Raw genomic sequence first — 15,731 nt, forward strand, 5'->3', positions numbered from 1 at the left:
TTTTTCATCTTTTGTAGTTAAGGATAGAAATTGGGGTTTCCCCAGGATTATGTCTACATCATATAAAGCTAAAGTTCACAATTTTGGCAATCTTCTCTTAGGGGAGTATTTCCTTTGCCTCTTAGCTGGATCAGGTAACGCAGAAGACAGCGTGTCGATATCGCTAAGTGGATTTTCAGGCGATCAAATCATAATCGTTTTGTTTAATGTAAAACAACAGGGCCCGACGGAAGAAAGCGCCACTGCCAACAGCAATTAGCAGTTCGGTTTCCTAGGCACAGCAACCGGAAATCAGTTTTGCAGTCTTTGGATCTGGCTGGAGCATCTCTGCTGCAACCTCAGCCCAGGGCGCAGACAGAAGCGCTGTCCTCGGTGCTAAAATTCAGATGTGCAAGACTGGAGGTCTCTAAGAGGCACCAGGCTGCCGGGTTTTGAGCCGCGCTTTCTTGGCACCTCGCAGGAGCTGCTAGGGCTGTGCGGGGTGCGGGGCATTGTGCGGGGGAGGGGTGGGTGCGCGATCCCGCCGCCTGCCACGAGTCGCGCACGCGCGCCGGGGACTGCCTGCTCCTCTCTGTGACTTTCCTGTGTGTGTGTGTGTGTGTGTGTGCGCGTGTGTATGTGTGTGTATGTGTGCGCGCGCGCGTGTGAGAGAGGAGAGAAGGAGAAGAGAGCTCGAAAGAGGGTGATTGTGTGAGCGCATGGGAGGGTGCTGAATATTCCCAGACACCGGGACCACAGCGGCAGCTCAGCTGAAAACTGCATTCAGCCAGTCCTCGGGACTTCAGGAGAGGGGACAGGACGCCAGGCATCAACAGCCATCAGCAAGACCCAGGAAATAAGGATTCTTCTGCCTCCACTTCGTGTTTTTAGCAGCTCCTTGCTAAATTTCGATCTCAAAATGCAGAGGATCTAATTTGTTGAGGAAAACGGCAAAAGAAGGAAAAGGAGGAAAAGGGAAAAGAGAGGGTATTTTGTGGATGCTCTACTTTTCTTGGAAATGCAAAAGATTATGCATATTTCTGTCCTCCTTTCTCCTGTTTTATGGGGACTGATTTTTGGTGTCTCTTCTAACAGCATACAGATAGGTAGGTACCTTTTGCCTTTGAATTGTGCATAATGTGTTGGTAATCTTTGTTCACAGTGGGCAAATTAATTCATGTCATGTAGACTTATGTCATACCTTGACTGCATTCCAGATTTAAACTACCTAGAATATACATGATTTTCTTAGGCTGAGGCAAAAAGAAATGATTATGCCTTTGGACACAATAAAGGGAAAGATCTGCTCATTTCTGACCCCCGGACTGCGTTACTTCTGCCTTGAAGGCGTCTTGTAGTGTGCTCAGATTTTGTGGGGAATACAAACTCAAAGCTTGCAATTAAGAAGGAGAATATTTCTGGCCCTCAGACTCTCCTCTGTGCCTAGGCGCGTTGAACACCTTTTGGATGTCCAACCCTTGCTGCCCAACTCAGTGATTGTGTTGATCCCAGCGGGTAGCAAAGGCTCTAGGGTGGCTCCAGTCTTATCCCTCCAGGGCTCTGACATGGTTCTCTTGCTTGCTGTTTATTCTTTGCAGGGGGGCTATTTCCAAGGGGCGCTGATCAAGAATACAGTGCATTTCGGGTAGGGATGGTTCAGTTTTCCACTTCGGAGTTCAGATTGACACCCCATATCGACAATTTGGAGGTAGCCAACAGTTTCGCAGTCACCAATGCTTGTAAGTAATGAATATTCATGTATTTCCAGTGCTGCACAGGGAAAGCAAGCTACTGAATGCGAGCGTGGGATGGTGTGTGAGTGTGTGTGTGTGTGTGTGTGTGTGTGTGTGTGTATTGCTGGCATGTCATGTGTGGGTGGGAGTGACTGCACACGCGCGTGCGTGTGAGGGTGCAGAAAAAAGGTGGCTGTAATCTTGGGGACCCCCACTGGCCGGCAGGCAGTGGAGAAGGGGGAAAAGGCACTGAACAGTGTACCAGTGTGCGCACTAAGAAGTTGGGTGGGGGTTGGACTCCGACCGGTCTTTCTCGGGGTCGGGGGGGGGCGGTTCTTGCTTGATTCTGGAACCTCCAAAGAGACTCTCCCACCCCTTCCCTCTTGTGCGCCTATTGGCATCCTACCAACAGAGAACACGTTGTTCCCCAGGGCGCGCTGTGGGACTGTTGGACAGATCCCATGGGGGGACTGCCTTAGTCCTGTAGCCTGGCAGGGCAGCTCCGACCTGCAGTCTCCGTGAGCCCCACGTCCTTCTATTGCACGGGACAAGTTGTTACAATGGTTGTGGAGTTGGGACCGGGGCTGTTACATAATGCCCACCCAAGGGGCGCGGGCACGAGGCTGACGCAGGCCCTGACTGGTTGGTGTGAGCAGAAGGGGAAGGGATGCTAAGCGGATAGGGACCCAGAAGGGATGAGGATGCAGTGGGGGATGAGGGTGGTGATGGATGTCTGCCAGCTTCGGGGATACAAACCACAACCAGGTCTCCAGCAGAATGGGGATGAGGAAGGTGAGAACCAGAAGCTAGGTCCGTTCTCAGCTCACTTAAGCTCCTGCTTAAATAGTGCCCAGGATGGCCAGAGCACTTGCTGGCCGCGCGTGCTTTGTTCCAGGTTTTCAGGCTCGGGCAAAGGCGACTGGAGAATGAGGATGACTCGGAAGCGATTGCATCCGGCTGAGTTTTAAAATCTGAAGAAGTCGCAGATCAGCCATTTTAGCCTTTGCAGTTCTCAGTATCAGCCCCTGTCCTCTGTGCAGGGCTCGGGAACTCGCGGGGATGCTCTGGCAAGGCTTCAGGGCAGAATGATCCGAGCCCAGTCGCAAGTGCGAGGTCGCCCGAGGCTGGCGGCCCGGTCCCTGCGCTGAGGCAGCATCATCCTGCATGCTCCCAGCCGCCACCATTTCCGGCCTCCAGGCTGGCAGATGTTTCCTGCCTTGATGTTCTCAGCTTCCATTCCATAGATATCAATTTGGGGAAGATTTGCAGGTGGCTTACCTCCCACTTTAACTCCCATGTAACAGACAGAGCGGAAAATCACCAGAGGAAATGCCCAAGTCCCACAGCCGGTTACCATCACACCCACCTCCCCCTGAGAAACCTGTCATGTATTCTGAGCTTTAGCTTTGTAGCACCGGGGACATGAGCAGGCCAGGTCGCAACTCCCGTCCCTGGATAAGTGGAAATAAAATAAAATAAATAAATAAATAAATAAATAAATAAATAGTAGCTTAGGGTAATGTGATTGTAGTCATTCACATGGCCAGAATTGTAGCTTTTCTGAAGGATCAACTTATAAAGATCTCCTAAAATGTTAATATTAAAGAAAGGCACATAGCAATAGAGACAGAAACGAAGGAGAACTAGAGCTTGAGATAGAAATGATAGAAGGGGGATTTGCACATAGCAGGGACGCCAGGTAGCTCAGTGGATAAAAGCATTTTGTATTTTTATTTTGTTTTGTTTTCATTAAGCCTGAGAACCTGAGTTTACTCCCTGGGTGCCTGACACCAGAGGAGACAACTGACACCTGAAAGTTGTCTTCTGACCTCTACACGCCACCCTCCAAATAAATAAGTGAATAAATAATTAAAATGTGATAGAATGTCATAGGGGGGTATCACAATGCAATACATGTTATTGCATAGCAATTACAAAGAAACTGTTTAAATAAATGTCAAAAGCGTCCATATTTGACCTGTGGATCTACTGAAGCAAGTTGTTCGTGTTTCTTGTGAGTTGTAGTTTGACATGCCCGTGTTGAGCATTTTACCTAACTGAAATGGTATGTACATATACAGAGTCACGACGCGTTCTATTGCAAAGTAGGTGTGTACATAGGTTCTGAGATACTGACAAGACATTGTGAAAATAGTTAATAATCAGGAAGCTGAATATTGGTAAAATAATGAGGCAAAAATAATGAGGAAAATAACAGATACATCCACAAACTAAATTAGTGTTTCTCAATTCCAACAGGTGTAAGCCACTCTACCGGGGTTCTTTAAGGGTCAGAGATTATATCGAGTTTGTGTGGTGTGTATCCTCAAGTCTAATGTAGTTAAGTGGGTTTATTTCGAGAATGAATTGAACTGAAATAAGATGCGTGATAAGAATACATACACACACATGGAACAAATGCCCGATTCTCATTTAACTACTGAATTTCATATATCTGACCGTATAGTTCTGAAAATCCAGTATACCTGTCGTCACTGTTTTTGTAGATTTCTTCTTTTTCTTAAAAAAAAATGAAGCAAAAATTTTAAAATGTCATTTCCCAGATCATAAGACTTCCCTACCGACAGATCGTTATACCAGGCACCAAAACAACATGGACGGACCAAGCAAAAAGACGGCACTGGGAGAATCTAGCACCTTGACTTTTGTGACTCCCGTGCTGTGAGCTTCCTGACCGCTGCATACAACTCATATGGCACAATTACAGAAACCAAGTTTTATAGACAGAATTTTCTAGAGTCCGCATTGACAAGTGGAGCAAGCAAAGTCAATTTACATGTTTTAAAATTCATTTTATCTTTTTAAAATTTTCAAAACCCGCAAAGGGAAATATATTCACCATTTTTTTCTTTTTCTTCCTTTATTTCCTTCCCTTTTTTCTTTTGCTAAAGACAATAAAAATTGTGAAATTAACCCTTTAAAGGGCAAGAAGGATATGGGAGGGATATGTAGAAGCACAACCACACAACCATGACTTCCACGGTTAAGTAAATAGGACTCTGCTGTCAGATGTATGAAACTAAACATGATCATGTAAACTCTGCTCTGGATTTTACTTGTGGATTTTACTTGTGTGCTGTATTCTTTCATAGGAAGGATGCAACAGCATTAGGAACACTGACAAATAAAATCATTTTCTTCAGAACCCTAAGGAGTTCTCTAATGCCAATGTGTTACAGGAATCACGCCTCGCTCCTTCTGCACTCCCTTATTCTTTATCTTAGTCAATGCAAAGAGAATAATCAACATCATCGAATGCGTTTGTCAAGAAAGCAAAACGTTAGCATTTAATGGTGTCGTTTTGATGGAGGAAAGGTTCCGCTTAGCAACTAAACTGTGTTTGTGAGGTGGGTGGACTTAGGCAGGGCGGTGAGGCTGACATGGTGTTAAAGATCTAAGACTTCGAGATGGTTTGGGTTCAACGAAAGGAAGTCATCTTATTTTGATCATCAGGAATAGCTCGGCTGCACTCAGGTCCCACACCCTTCAGTCACAGAGGGATAGTGGAAGAACCTGTTTGTTCCCATTGGTTTCCATGGATACCAGAGGAGCTCAAGACAGATTTCCAGTAGCTGCCTGTGTTCTTTTCTTTTTATTTCCTTTCCTTCCTTTTTCTTCCTCCCCCTTTCCTTCCATTCTTTCCTCCCCCTCCCTCCCTCCCTCCTCCCTTCCTCTTCTTCTCTGTCACTTCCTTTCTTTTTCACACCCTTCCTTTCTTTTCCCCATGTCTTTTCTTTCCTTTTGTCTACAAGTGGTACTAAGATATTTTTTGAAATGAATGTTTAAACCGGCCATCTCTATAAGAAAATGCAAAGGTGAAAAGAAAGGAGAAAATTGAGATTATCATCTGAGCAGAGGTTGGAAGGAGTGAGGCCCCTCCAAATTCATTCATTCATTCATTCATTCATTCATCCAGCGCCACGTCCCCATTGCCTTCCAATGATCAGAAAACGTGATCTAAATAGCAGTTGTTCTCTGATCATTGACTCGGTGGTCTTGGAAATTCCATGCTCGTTTTAGGGAGCAGCCTCTGAGGACTTGTCAGAGTGGATCAGTGTGTGAGCGGAAAGGGACTTCAGCAATTCTCCACAAGCAATTCATCATGATAGCAGAAAATCTCAATGTAGAGGAAATAATAAGTTGATACTGTTGTTTCTATAGCTAACAAAGCCAACAAGGATTTTTAGGAAAGAATTGAACATTATAAGTTCAGCATAATTTAGCCATATTTAATGTGACAATAATTAGAAAAACATTAAAAGAGAAACTTTCTAAATAGGTTATACACATGTGTATCCTATCTCCCAGGGTTTGGGGATTAAGGAGTAAATATTAAATTAGCACATGGTAATCTGTTTCTGTTTATCTTAATGAATGATTATGGTAAATAAGCATTTGTATAGCTAGCAATAATTTAAGAATTTTATCTTTTAATTCTATAAATCAGCATATATTTTTTTTTAAAAATTAAAAATCACCTTCAAAGAAATAACAAGTGAAATTTTACTTTTTCTCAAAGCCAGCAGATGGAGATGTTGGAGAAAAGATTGTTCTCCATAGACCTGCTGCACACACTGAATACCTTCCAAGACCCCAGAGATGACTCTATTTAGAGAAACAGAAAAAGATGTAAACAAAATAGAATTGGGAATAATTAACTAAAATACTGTGTTCAGAAACAGCATTCACTGCCTGCTTTAAGAAATAGATTGCTTTGGAGTTTATTTTTTAAAAGGAAATTCTGTATATTTTTGTAAAGTTGATTCACAAAGACACTTAAAAATTGCCTAAATTAGAAAATCTCCTAAAAGAAAGAACTCTAAAATCATTTTACATGTACCTATGCACATGTGTGAATGCATACACGTACGTGCGTAGGTGTGTGTGTGTGTGTGTGTATCAGATTTTAAGTCTTAACTTTACAAGATATTGGATCTGAGGTGTCTTTTCTAACACTGGATTTTAATCCTGCATTATTGAGATTGCATATCTGTGTTTATTAAATTGTTTAATGTTTGCTAGCCTTTAATACACTATACCTAGAAGGAATTCTGTGTGTTTGGGGCATTGTGTATATATATAATTTTAATTGTAGGATGCACATAGTAATTAGCTACTCAGACAATCACATTTATCTATTTTCCTTGAGAAATATACTAAAAACAGCATTATTAAATTTAATATGAAACATTTTAAAGAAACCAGAACCTTCTTGGATGCTGTTATGATAAGAAATTGCACAGCTCCCTGGGCCTGGATGTAGGGGGGAGGGCCTTGGACTTCACACAGGGCAGGGTTACCTGCCCTCTAGCAAGCAGGGTGGGAGAGGGAGGAGGAGGGGTGGGGGAGCAGGAGGGGATTGGGAGGAGGGAAGGAAATGTAAATAATTGAATGGAAAAATAAAAATTAAAAAAAGAAATAAAATTGAATGAATAAAAGAAAAAAGAAATTATGGTATGAATAAAATGAACATAAACTAGGAAGAACACATTACTGATCTTTTAAATACTATTTTATCCAACTAAAACATTAGATGAAAGAAGTAGCCTATTTATATCAGAATAATTAATTTATTGTTGAATTGCTGGTATTGAAACTTTTGTACTTTACTTATCAAAGGAATTTCCAGAAATAAGATTGTAATTGATCAAAATAGATGTATTTTGGGCTGACAGAAAACAAATATGTAAAAAAAAAAATCATGGCATGAAATTGTAACATGCATCTGTGTCGATTCCCATTTGATTCCTAGCTGCTTCAGTCTGCTGACTCAAGACTCAGAGAGCTTTTCTGTTTCCCAGCTAGCCTGTAAAGGAAACAGAAAGGCCCAGGTCACTGCGCTGGGACATTGTTACGACTGGATGCTGATACATTCAGCTCTCTGGTCCTCTTGGCTTCTAGGGAACAAGAAGCCCTTCCAGCTTCCTAACTACCTGTAGTCTTGACAGCTGCAAGGGCAAGGGCAGCTCTCGGCTAATTAGTTCAGTGTTTCAGACACTATAAGAAAGCTCGGAGAGGGAGCACGAGCAAGGAACTCAGGACCGCGAGGGGTGCACCCACACACTGAGACAATGGGGATGTTCTATCGGGAACTCACCAAGGCCAGCTGGCCTGGGTCTGAAAAAGCATGGGATAAATCCGGACTAGCTGAACATAGCGGACAATGAGGAATACTGAGAATTCAAGAACAATCGCAGTGGGTTTTTGATCCTACTGCGCGTACTGGCTTTGGGGGAGCCTAGGCAGTTTGGATGCTCACCTTAGGAGACCTGGATAGAGGTGGGAGGTCCTTGGGCCACAGGACAGGGAACCCTGATTGCTCTTCGAGCAGATGAGGGAGGGGGACTTGATCGGGGGAGGGGGAGGGAAATGGGAGGCGGTGGCGGGGAGGAGGCAGAAACCCTTAATAAATAAATAAATTTAAAAAATAAAAAAAAACAAAAACAAAAAAATAAATATTTTATATACTTTAAAAAAAAAAGGAAGCTCGGCAGACACAGCTAATCGAAGAGTACTTTCTATAAAGGGCATTGACTCTAAATTAACATGAGGAGCTATTCTTGTTTTCTCTCTCTCTTCTTTTAATCTCGTATTAGAGTTGAACATTGACTGGGGTTTACAGGTCTCTCAATAAATGATCTTCTGTTTCTTATACTGGCTCTACTGAAGATTCTATGAATTCAGTTGAAAAATTAAAGAACTTTTACTAGCAATTTTTAGGTAAAATTTCTGAGATTATCTCCAGAGAGTTTAATAATTATCAAACCTCTTATAATGTTGTGTCCCTTTCATGAAATGAGAAAATGAGAATTTGGGGCTCAAAGTTAATATTTCAAAAGTGATCATAGTTTAAGTTTCATGTAAATGGAAAGGTTTTTTTTTTTTTTTGAAGCAGGGTTTACCAATTTCCAAGAAAATGGATGCTATTCTTACATTATCTTAGTAACTTTTTCTCCAATAATATCTATGCTGTTACACAGAATAATTTTTGTGTTCTTTCTTTTAGTGAAAAAAATAAGTTAAATGTTCAGAATGAAAAATTTGTACCATTTAAGAAACATCCAGAAATGAGATATCATGGGAATAATTTCTTGTTTTAGACCAATTTCTCTATTTACAGTGTGTGTGTGTGTGTGTGTGTGTGTGAGTGTACCTGTGTGAGTATATTGTGGTCACTTTGTGGATATGGCTTTTTGTTTTCTTTGTCCATTATATAATTTTTATTTGAGTTAGCTTCTAGTAATTTGATTTTTCTTATTTTATTTATATTGATATTTCTTTTGGGTGTATTAACTTACTGTTGTATTTCATTTTTCACATTAGTATATTAATTAGACAGTCTAAAGTGTTTACTTCTAATTTACAGATTAAACCTAAGGGCTGTTTTACAATTTAGTATGATAAAATTTATAATTTATAATTGTCTCCAGGTGAGTAGAACCACTACAGCTTGGAAAATCTAGGGTAATTTTTAAAAGATTTGAAGGTAAAATTTTTCTTAAGATATTTTAATGTTTCTATATCTTGAAATCTAAAATTATGTCATCTCTATTTCAAAACAATGCATATTTTTTATTATTTTTACTATTTGGAGTCTTCTTCAGAAACTTACTTTTTTGTCTTGTGCAATCTATTTAGCCCCACACATCATTAAATTCTTTATTCTTTGTAGTTATTTCAATATTCAAAATACGAGCACAAATTATGTAGGACTGAGGCATATTCTAAATTTTTGTCTGCCTAATGTAATGTGAATAGGGCACCTTGGTGTTATGGTGCTTTCCCCCTCTTCGTTAAGATTGCTTTCAAATGTGTGGCCCTTCTTTTGTGGGTCTCTGACACTGTTGCTATTATTAAAATCTCAGCAAGCCTCAGAAAATATCCCTGTACTATAAATATTTAGTCTAATCTTTCTAAATACCCAGATTTTACTGATTGACACGAGACAAGTAGGTTTAAACAACCCAAAAGCTACCTTATGGGTATAAATAAAAAATTATATATATATATATATTTATATATATATATATATTTCTTACATAATTCTTCACTTACATAAACAAATAAAGAATAAATCATTCATTTCCATGTTCAGCATGGATGTTTGGGTAATATAATTTGATATAACGAAAGATGTTTTTTAGCCTAATTATTTTTTATGACTGAATTAACCCTTTACCAGAGTTCTCTTTCTGACTTGGCATCCATTCAGGTTCCTCTAGCGTTACTTCCATTGTGGCAGGGACAAACAACATCAACCATGAGATTATATAGATTTCATTTCTTATAGGTGAGTAGTATAGTCAGGATGAAACAATATTTCTTCTGACGTATATTATAAATACCAGATTTAAAGTGCAGGAATGTATATCACAACGAGAAAGGAGACAAACCTCAGTGCACCGGAACTTGGTTCCCAGGCAGGGCTGTAGGAATGAATTCTCTGTGTCTCTTCCTTCTCTCCTTCTGTTCTGACTTTATTCCTACTTTGATTTGATGTGTGCTTCACTTGGGACTTTTCCATGGTGAATCATCTGTACTGGCCTTTAACTACTCCAAAAGCGTGAATTATGATTGCAATACTAATTTTGATATGATACAGTAATGACCTACTATGTCCAGAGGGAAAATAAGGCAAGGGAGGGAGTGGTTATACCTCTTCAGAAAAACACAACGTGAGGTGTTTTATTATCCTTGGATGGGAAAAAATGTCCTTGAAAATTGGAGATACCATAACATCAGAAAAGTTTTTTTTTTTTTATCATATCTTAGGCAATGTGGCATCAAGGGCTTGTCAGATGCAGCCATTCCACAGCTGGTTGATAAATGACAGTGGGGTTTATCTCAAAAGAACCAGAAACAGTTTAAATTTCAGTTTATGTTGACACTAATGAGGTAGTTCTGTTTATTAACATTCACACACTCACTGAACTACAAACTATTAAACAAAGGTATTTTAAATTTTAAATAATTACAAAATTTAACAATGAAAATGCTTAAATAGAAACTTATTTTAAATCATTTTCCTAAAACTTAGAATCCTAACGTCATAAGAATGTTTTTAAAAATTGTTAATAATTCTCCAAGATTTTGAGTCATTAAAAATTATTACTTTATTGGAGTCACTGTCTTGATAATAAGGCCAGGCTGGCCTCAAATTTGACATCCTCCTGCCTCAGACTCCGAAGTAGTAGGATTAAGATGATGTTCTACTGCTACAAAACCAACTTTGAGAAAACTTTTTGAAGGAGAGTTTTTAGGAGAATAGAATGAATAATTTCATTATGAAAAATAAGATTGCATTATAGGGAGAATTTGGTGACTCTGGAGACATTGTTAGATAGAATTTCTCAGGGGTAATTTGAAACAATGTAGACATAATTATCAAGAGTTTTGTGTCTGTTATTTTCTGGGAATTACATGTATTTAATGGCGCTATTTGTTTGCAGTAATCCAAATATCACAGAAATAGTTTCTATAATAGTACTTCCTTTGTATGTGAGACTGGCAGAGAAAAGTGGCGTGTTCAGAGATATATTCATGTGTGCATGCGTGTGAGAGAGAGTGCGTGTTTAGAGATATATTCATGTGTGCATGTGTGTGAGAGAGAGTGTGTGTTTAGAGATATATTCACGTGTGCATGCGTGTGAGAGAGAGTGTGTGTTTAGAGATATATTCATGTGTGCATGCGTGTGAGAGAGAGTGTGTGTTTAGAGATATATTCATGTGTGCATGCGTGTGAGAGAGAGTGTGTGTTAGAGATATATTCATGTGTGCATGCGTGTGAGAGAGAGTGTGTGTTTAGAGATATATTCATGTGTGCATGCGTGTGAGAGAGTGTGTGTTTAGAGATATATTCATGTGTGCATGCGTGTGAGAGAGTGCGTGTTTAGAGATATATTCACGTGTGCATGCGTGTGAGAGAGAGTGCGTGTTTAGAGATATATTCATGTGTGCATGCGTGTGAGAGAGAGTGTGTGTTTAGAGATATATTCACGTGTGCATGCATGTGAGAGAGAGTGCGTGTTTAGAGATATATTCATGTGTGCATGTGTGTGAGAGAGAGTGTGTGTCAGAGAGACGGATTCATTAGATGTTCTTGATAAACACATTTTTGTTATATCTCAATTTTTCTTCATGAACATTCCCTTCTTTCGGTGGAATGTATATGACATTTTGTGAAATGATGAATTCCAGTCTTTTAATTTATGTGAACGATGATGACTGCTTTATAGCCTTTTAGTTATTTCAAAATACATAATTTAACTCATCCTTTTTTCAGAGTTTTATTATTTAGTTTGTATGTCTTTACAGATATTTTACATAGAGAACATTTTAGGATTATAAACTACAATTCAAGAGTTATCAAGAAAGCATATTATTTTAATTATTTGCAAGAAAATTTCATAAGATCTTGAGGTTTCTATCTGAGAAGTAAGTCAAGGGTAACATCTTAAAGAAAAATGTAGAAGGGTTTCTTCCATGATAATTAAACAATAAATACTAGTTTGTTTACCTCACAACCTAAGGTACGCTTGGAACTGCATTCTTGTTCTGTGCCTGGGGACGGCCACTGACAAGTTGCTTGATGGGGTCTCAGTTTCCATTTCTGTACAAGGAGAGCATTCATTATAGGACTGCTTTGAAGATTCATTCAAAAACCGCAAGGGCTGAATTTGGTCTAAAATATGCACAAAATAGTAAACTTTTATTATTACTTCCTATAGTGAATATCTTTGATGCTCACTTGCTAAGTAGAAACACAAAATGTCGTATTGATATCTTTTCGTACAGCTTGGATACACAAGCAGAACAAATGCTATTTGGTGTCAATGAGAAATAAGAAAATCAACCCCAGGAACCGCTTCAAATAAAGAGCAGATTACTATCAGATGAGAGAAAGCACAAATTAGAGTTATTGACATTGAGTAGGACTGTACCCATCCCTATATTATATATTGCACAACAGAATATTAAAAACCCATATTCTTAGTATATATCATAAGATTAAGATGTCTCAACCCTTTGCAAAAGCAGGAATATTATAGATTCCTCATCTTTCTCTTGCTAAATTAATTACACTAAAATTGTTTAAATAAAATGCAGTTTGAAGAGTCAAAGGCTTTGAATTCAGGCAAAACTAGACGAGTGCAATTAGCAGTCTCATGGTGTAATACATGGCATTTATTCTGTGTAAGATAACGTTCAATTCCATTGTCATACCTGATTATACTATTAGGGATATTCAGGGATTAAATAAATATCCAGTTGAATTTGTTACAAATATGAGTTCATTTTATCAGAAGCAAAGATTATTTATTTATTTTTTTAACATTTCAAGAAAACTGGTGACTATGTACATTCTGGGAAGTTTTGGCATGTCCCTCACCAGCGTCTCTCTTTATGGTTCAATAGATACGTAAAAGGAGCTGAAAATTGGGTATAATCTAAAATATAAGTTGGCACCATTCTCTTACCTTCCATCATTAATGCATTTAAGGACCAAGGATGAAAGAACTTTGTAGTAGACACAAGCCAGGTTCATTTTGAGCTCTCCTAGGAACACACAATCCATAGGTTGCTGGTGACTAGTGAGTCCTTTGTCATGTTCTTTTGGCCTCAGAGATTAGCGTATTCTATCTGCCTAGATATGTGGAATGCTTATAAATAATCCAGATAACTACTGGAATTGAAATTATTTGCTTCTGGAAACAGAGAGATGAGATTAGAAGCTCAGTCACAGCAATGGGTGAAAACGGCAGTGTCCTACCTAAGCTTTGTCAAGTTTCTAGATTGACACTACCTCTTTCATTGTGATGTTTCTTTATGCTACAGGAAGCAGTTATATCACTATAATGTAGCATAGCCAGAATTTGGGGCACATTTACTCCATTAAGACAAATCCATATATTTAAAAGAAAAGTCATAATTCATGACTCTGGAATCGAGACTGGGGCAGAACGCAGGGCATAGAGGAAGGGGCCAGTCTACAGAGTGCAGAGTCAGTCCTTTTTATGTGCACAGAATGTTACTACAGAACTTGTCTGTTTTTCTTCGTCAAATGTTTTGTGGAAATTTGTTCTACACCGCTTATTTCACTTATATCAAAGGTACAGAACACAAGATAAGGCTCATATATTGGGAATTATTGATGATTCAAGGTCTTTATGGCAACAGAAGATAATAATTAATCTAGTCAACCAGACAGTCTTATTACATTAGAAGGTACAGTTATTTTTCTAAATCATTTAGAATTTTTTGTTGTACCTTGGATCTAGATTTGAATCAAAGTATTTTAAAAGTAGAAGTGATAACTGCCAAATCTCTGAATAAAACAAGCATGATTTTGAAGGGGAAAAGTCATTGTTTTAAGTACTGACTTAGAATATATCATTGAAAAAGGATGTCAAGATGGAAATACTACTGTTGATAATTACAATGTTAATTGCAGATCTATAAAAATTACTTGAAACAATTTTTATTTACTTTTGTATTTTTCTTTTCCTTTGATTGCCATAATCACTTCAATACATTTTGAACCGATATAAACTTGTTTGCTAGTCTTTATATAAATGAGTGTAAATAAATGAATTTTGTTCTTTATAACCTACGAGTTTATCTTGGTGGTGAAAAAGAACTATAAGTTTTACAATGATGAGATTTGTAGAATGTTTTCAAAGGCACTGATGTGGATAGCTACTCTGAATAAACTAAGAATCACAAGCACTGTACCACCATATCTTTAGATTAAAGCAAATCATGCAATCTAAACATTGACTAGACAACAGTTTGAAAACGTCTGGTATACAAACCATCATCATCTAAAAAATTAATGCAGTCTTTATGCATAAAAACCATAAAATGAAACAAAGGCATTAGTTAAAATGAAATGCTGGTGTTTTGGCAAGATAAATTTAAGCTATACAGTAATTTTGAATTTTGACATTATAGGCATTTACAGCAAGGCTTGTAGAATATGGAAGACATGAGAAGAACTGAAGATACATAGTATATTCTTGCCATTACAGGATGGCCGCACTCATAAATTCCCAGCTGCGGTTGTCTTCTAGGGGAAGGATGATCAAATTCTTTAAAGTTATGGCCTCTGGTCTGCCAAACACACTGCAGTGGTTGTACTCATACCCATGAGGGTAAGGGTAATACAGACTTGAATCTGTGAGGGAAAGAAAAAAAGACAGGTGGAGTTTGTGAGGAAATGAGGGAGGAGGGGAGAATATGATCAAAGCATATTGTGTGTATATATGAAATGCGCAAAGAATTATTACAAATATGCTGAAAATTATGTTCAAAGTTACTCATGCATAATTTTAGAGCACTACAAAAGGGACGTAGTCATATTGATTCCTCCATCCATCCCACCCACTTGTCCGAGGAAATCACTATCAGAAGCTTCTAGACATAGGAAAATATTGTTCAGCGTTCTTAATCTGATCATCTTTTGCTTGACATACGTCAGAGCTCTCCTTTAGTAGCCCAGCTTGTTGCCCTTGTGCTTATTGCTCAGAGTGATGCTATTCATCCTGTGTTTTGTTGATGAATCTTTTTCTTCTCCTGTCGAGTTTGAAAGACATCGTTTATGTGTGCTGAGAGGAGAACTCAGCGTCTTGCATATGGTGAGCCCATGCCAATCACCAACCTATGTTCTCTTATCGCCCTGTCTATTTTAATTATCTGCAGAAAGAATTGCAAGCAGTTATGAGCACAAAAATTTGTAGGCAAATAGGATTAGCATTTTGCTAGTTTTAAAAATAAAACATCAATGTATAACCCTACCTACAATGTATAGAGGTTTCTCTTTCTACTTTCTGCCTCTTTGTATTTTAGACAAACCTCTTAAAATGCTGCCTTTGCTGTTTCTTTACATAATTTTTATTGATTTTATTGAGATATACATTTTTCTCTGCTCCTCTTCCTTTCTCTCCCCTCCCCTTCAACTCTCTCCCATGGTCCTCATGCTCCCAATTTACATAGGAGATC

General features: G+C 38.7%; 1 protein-coding gene across 5 annotated transcripts in view; it reads left to right on the plus strand.

The window, feature by feature from the left end:
• The first annotated feature begins 518 nt into the window (after positions 1–518).
• Positions 519–15,731, plus strand: part of Gria2 (glutamate ionotropic receptor AMPA type subunit 2) — a 123,923-nt gene continuing 108,710 nt past the window's right edge. For 3 of the 5 annotated variants that reach the window (XR_005974930.1, XM_041659244.1, XM_041659245.1), the window contains exons 1-2: positions 528–1,085; positions 1,578–1,718. Coding sequence is in view for 4 of the 5 variants with exons in the window: in XM_041659244.1 (XP_041515178.1) it covers positions 998–1,085; positions 1,578–1,718 (229 nt within the window). In the remaining variant the exon portion in view is untranslated. Of the gene's footprint in view, positions 1,086–1,577; positions 1,719–15,731 lie in introns of all 5 variants that reach the window. The other 2 variants (XM_041659247.1, XM_041659246.1) reach the window with 2 other exon arrangements.

This window comes from Microtus oregoni, unplaced genomic scaffold, assembly GCF_018167655.1.
Source record: "Microtus oregoni isolate MIOR12 unplaced genomic scaffold, Mior012 000010F_ref0000083, whole genome shotgun sequence".
NCBI lineage: Eukaryota > Metazoa > Chordata > Mammalia > Rodentia > Cricetidae > Microtus > Microtus oregoni.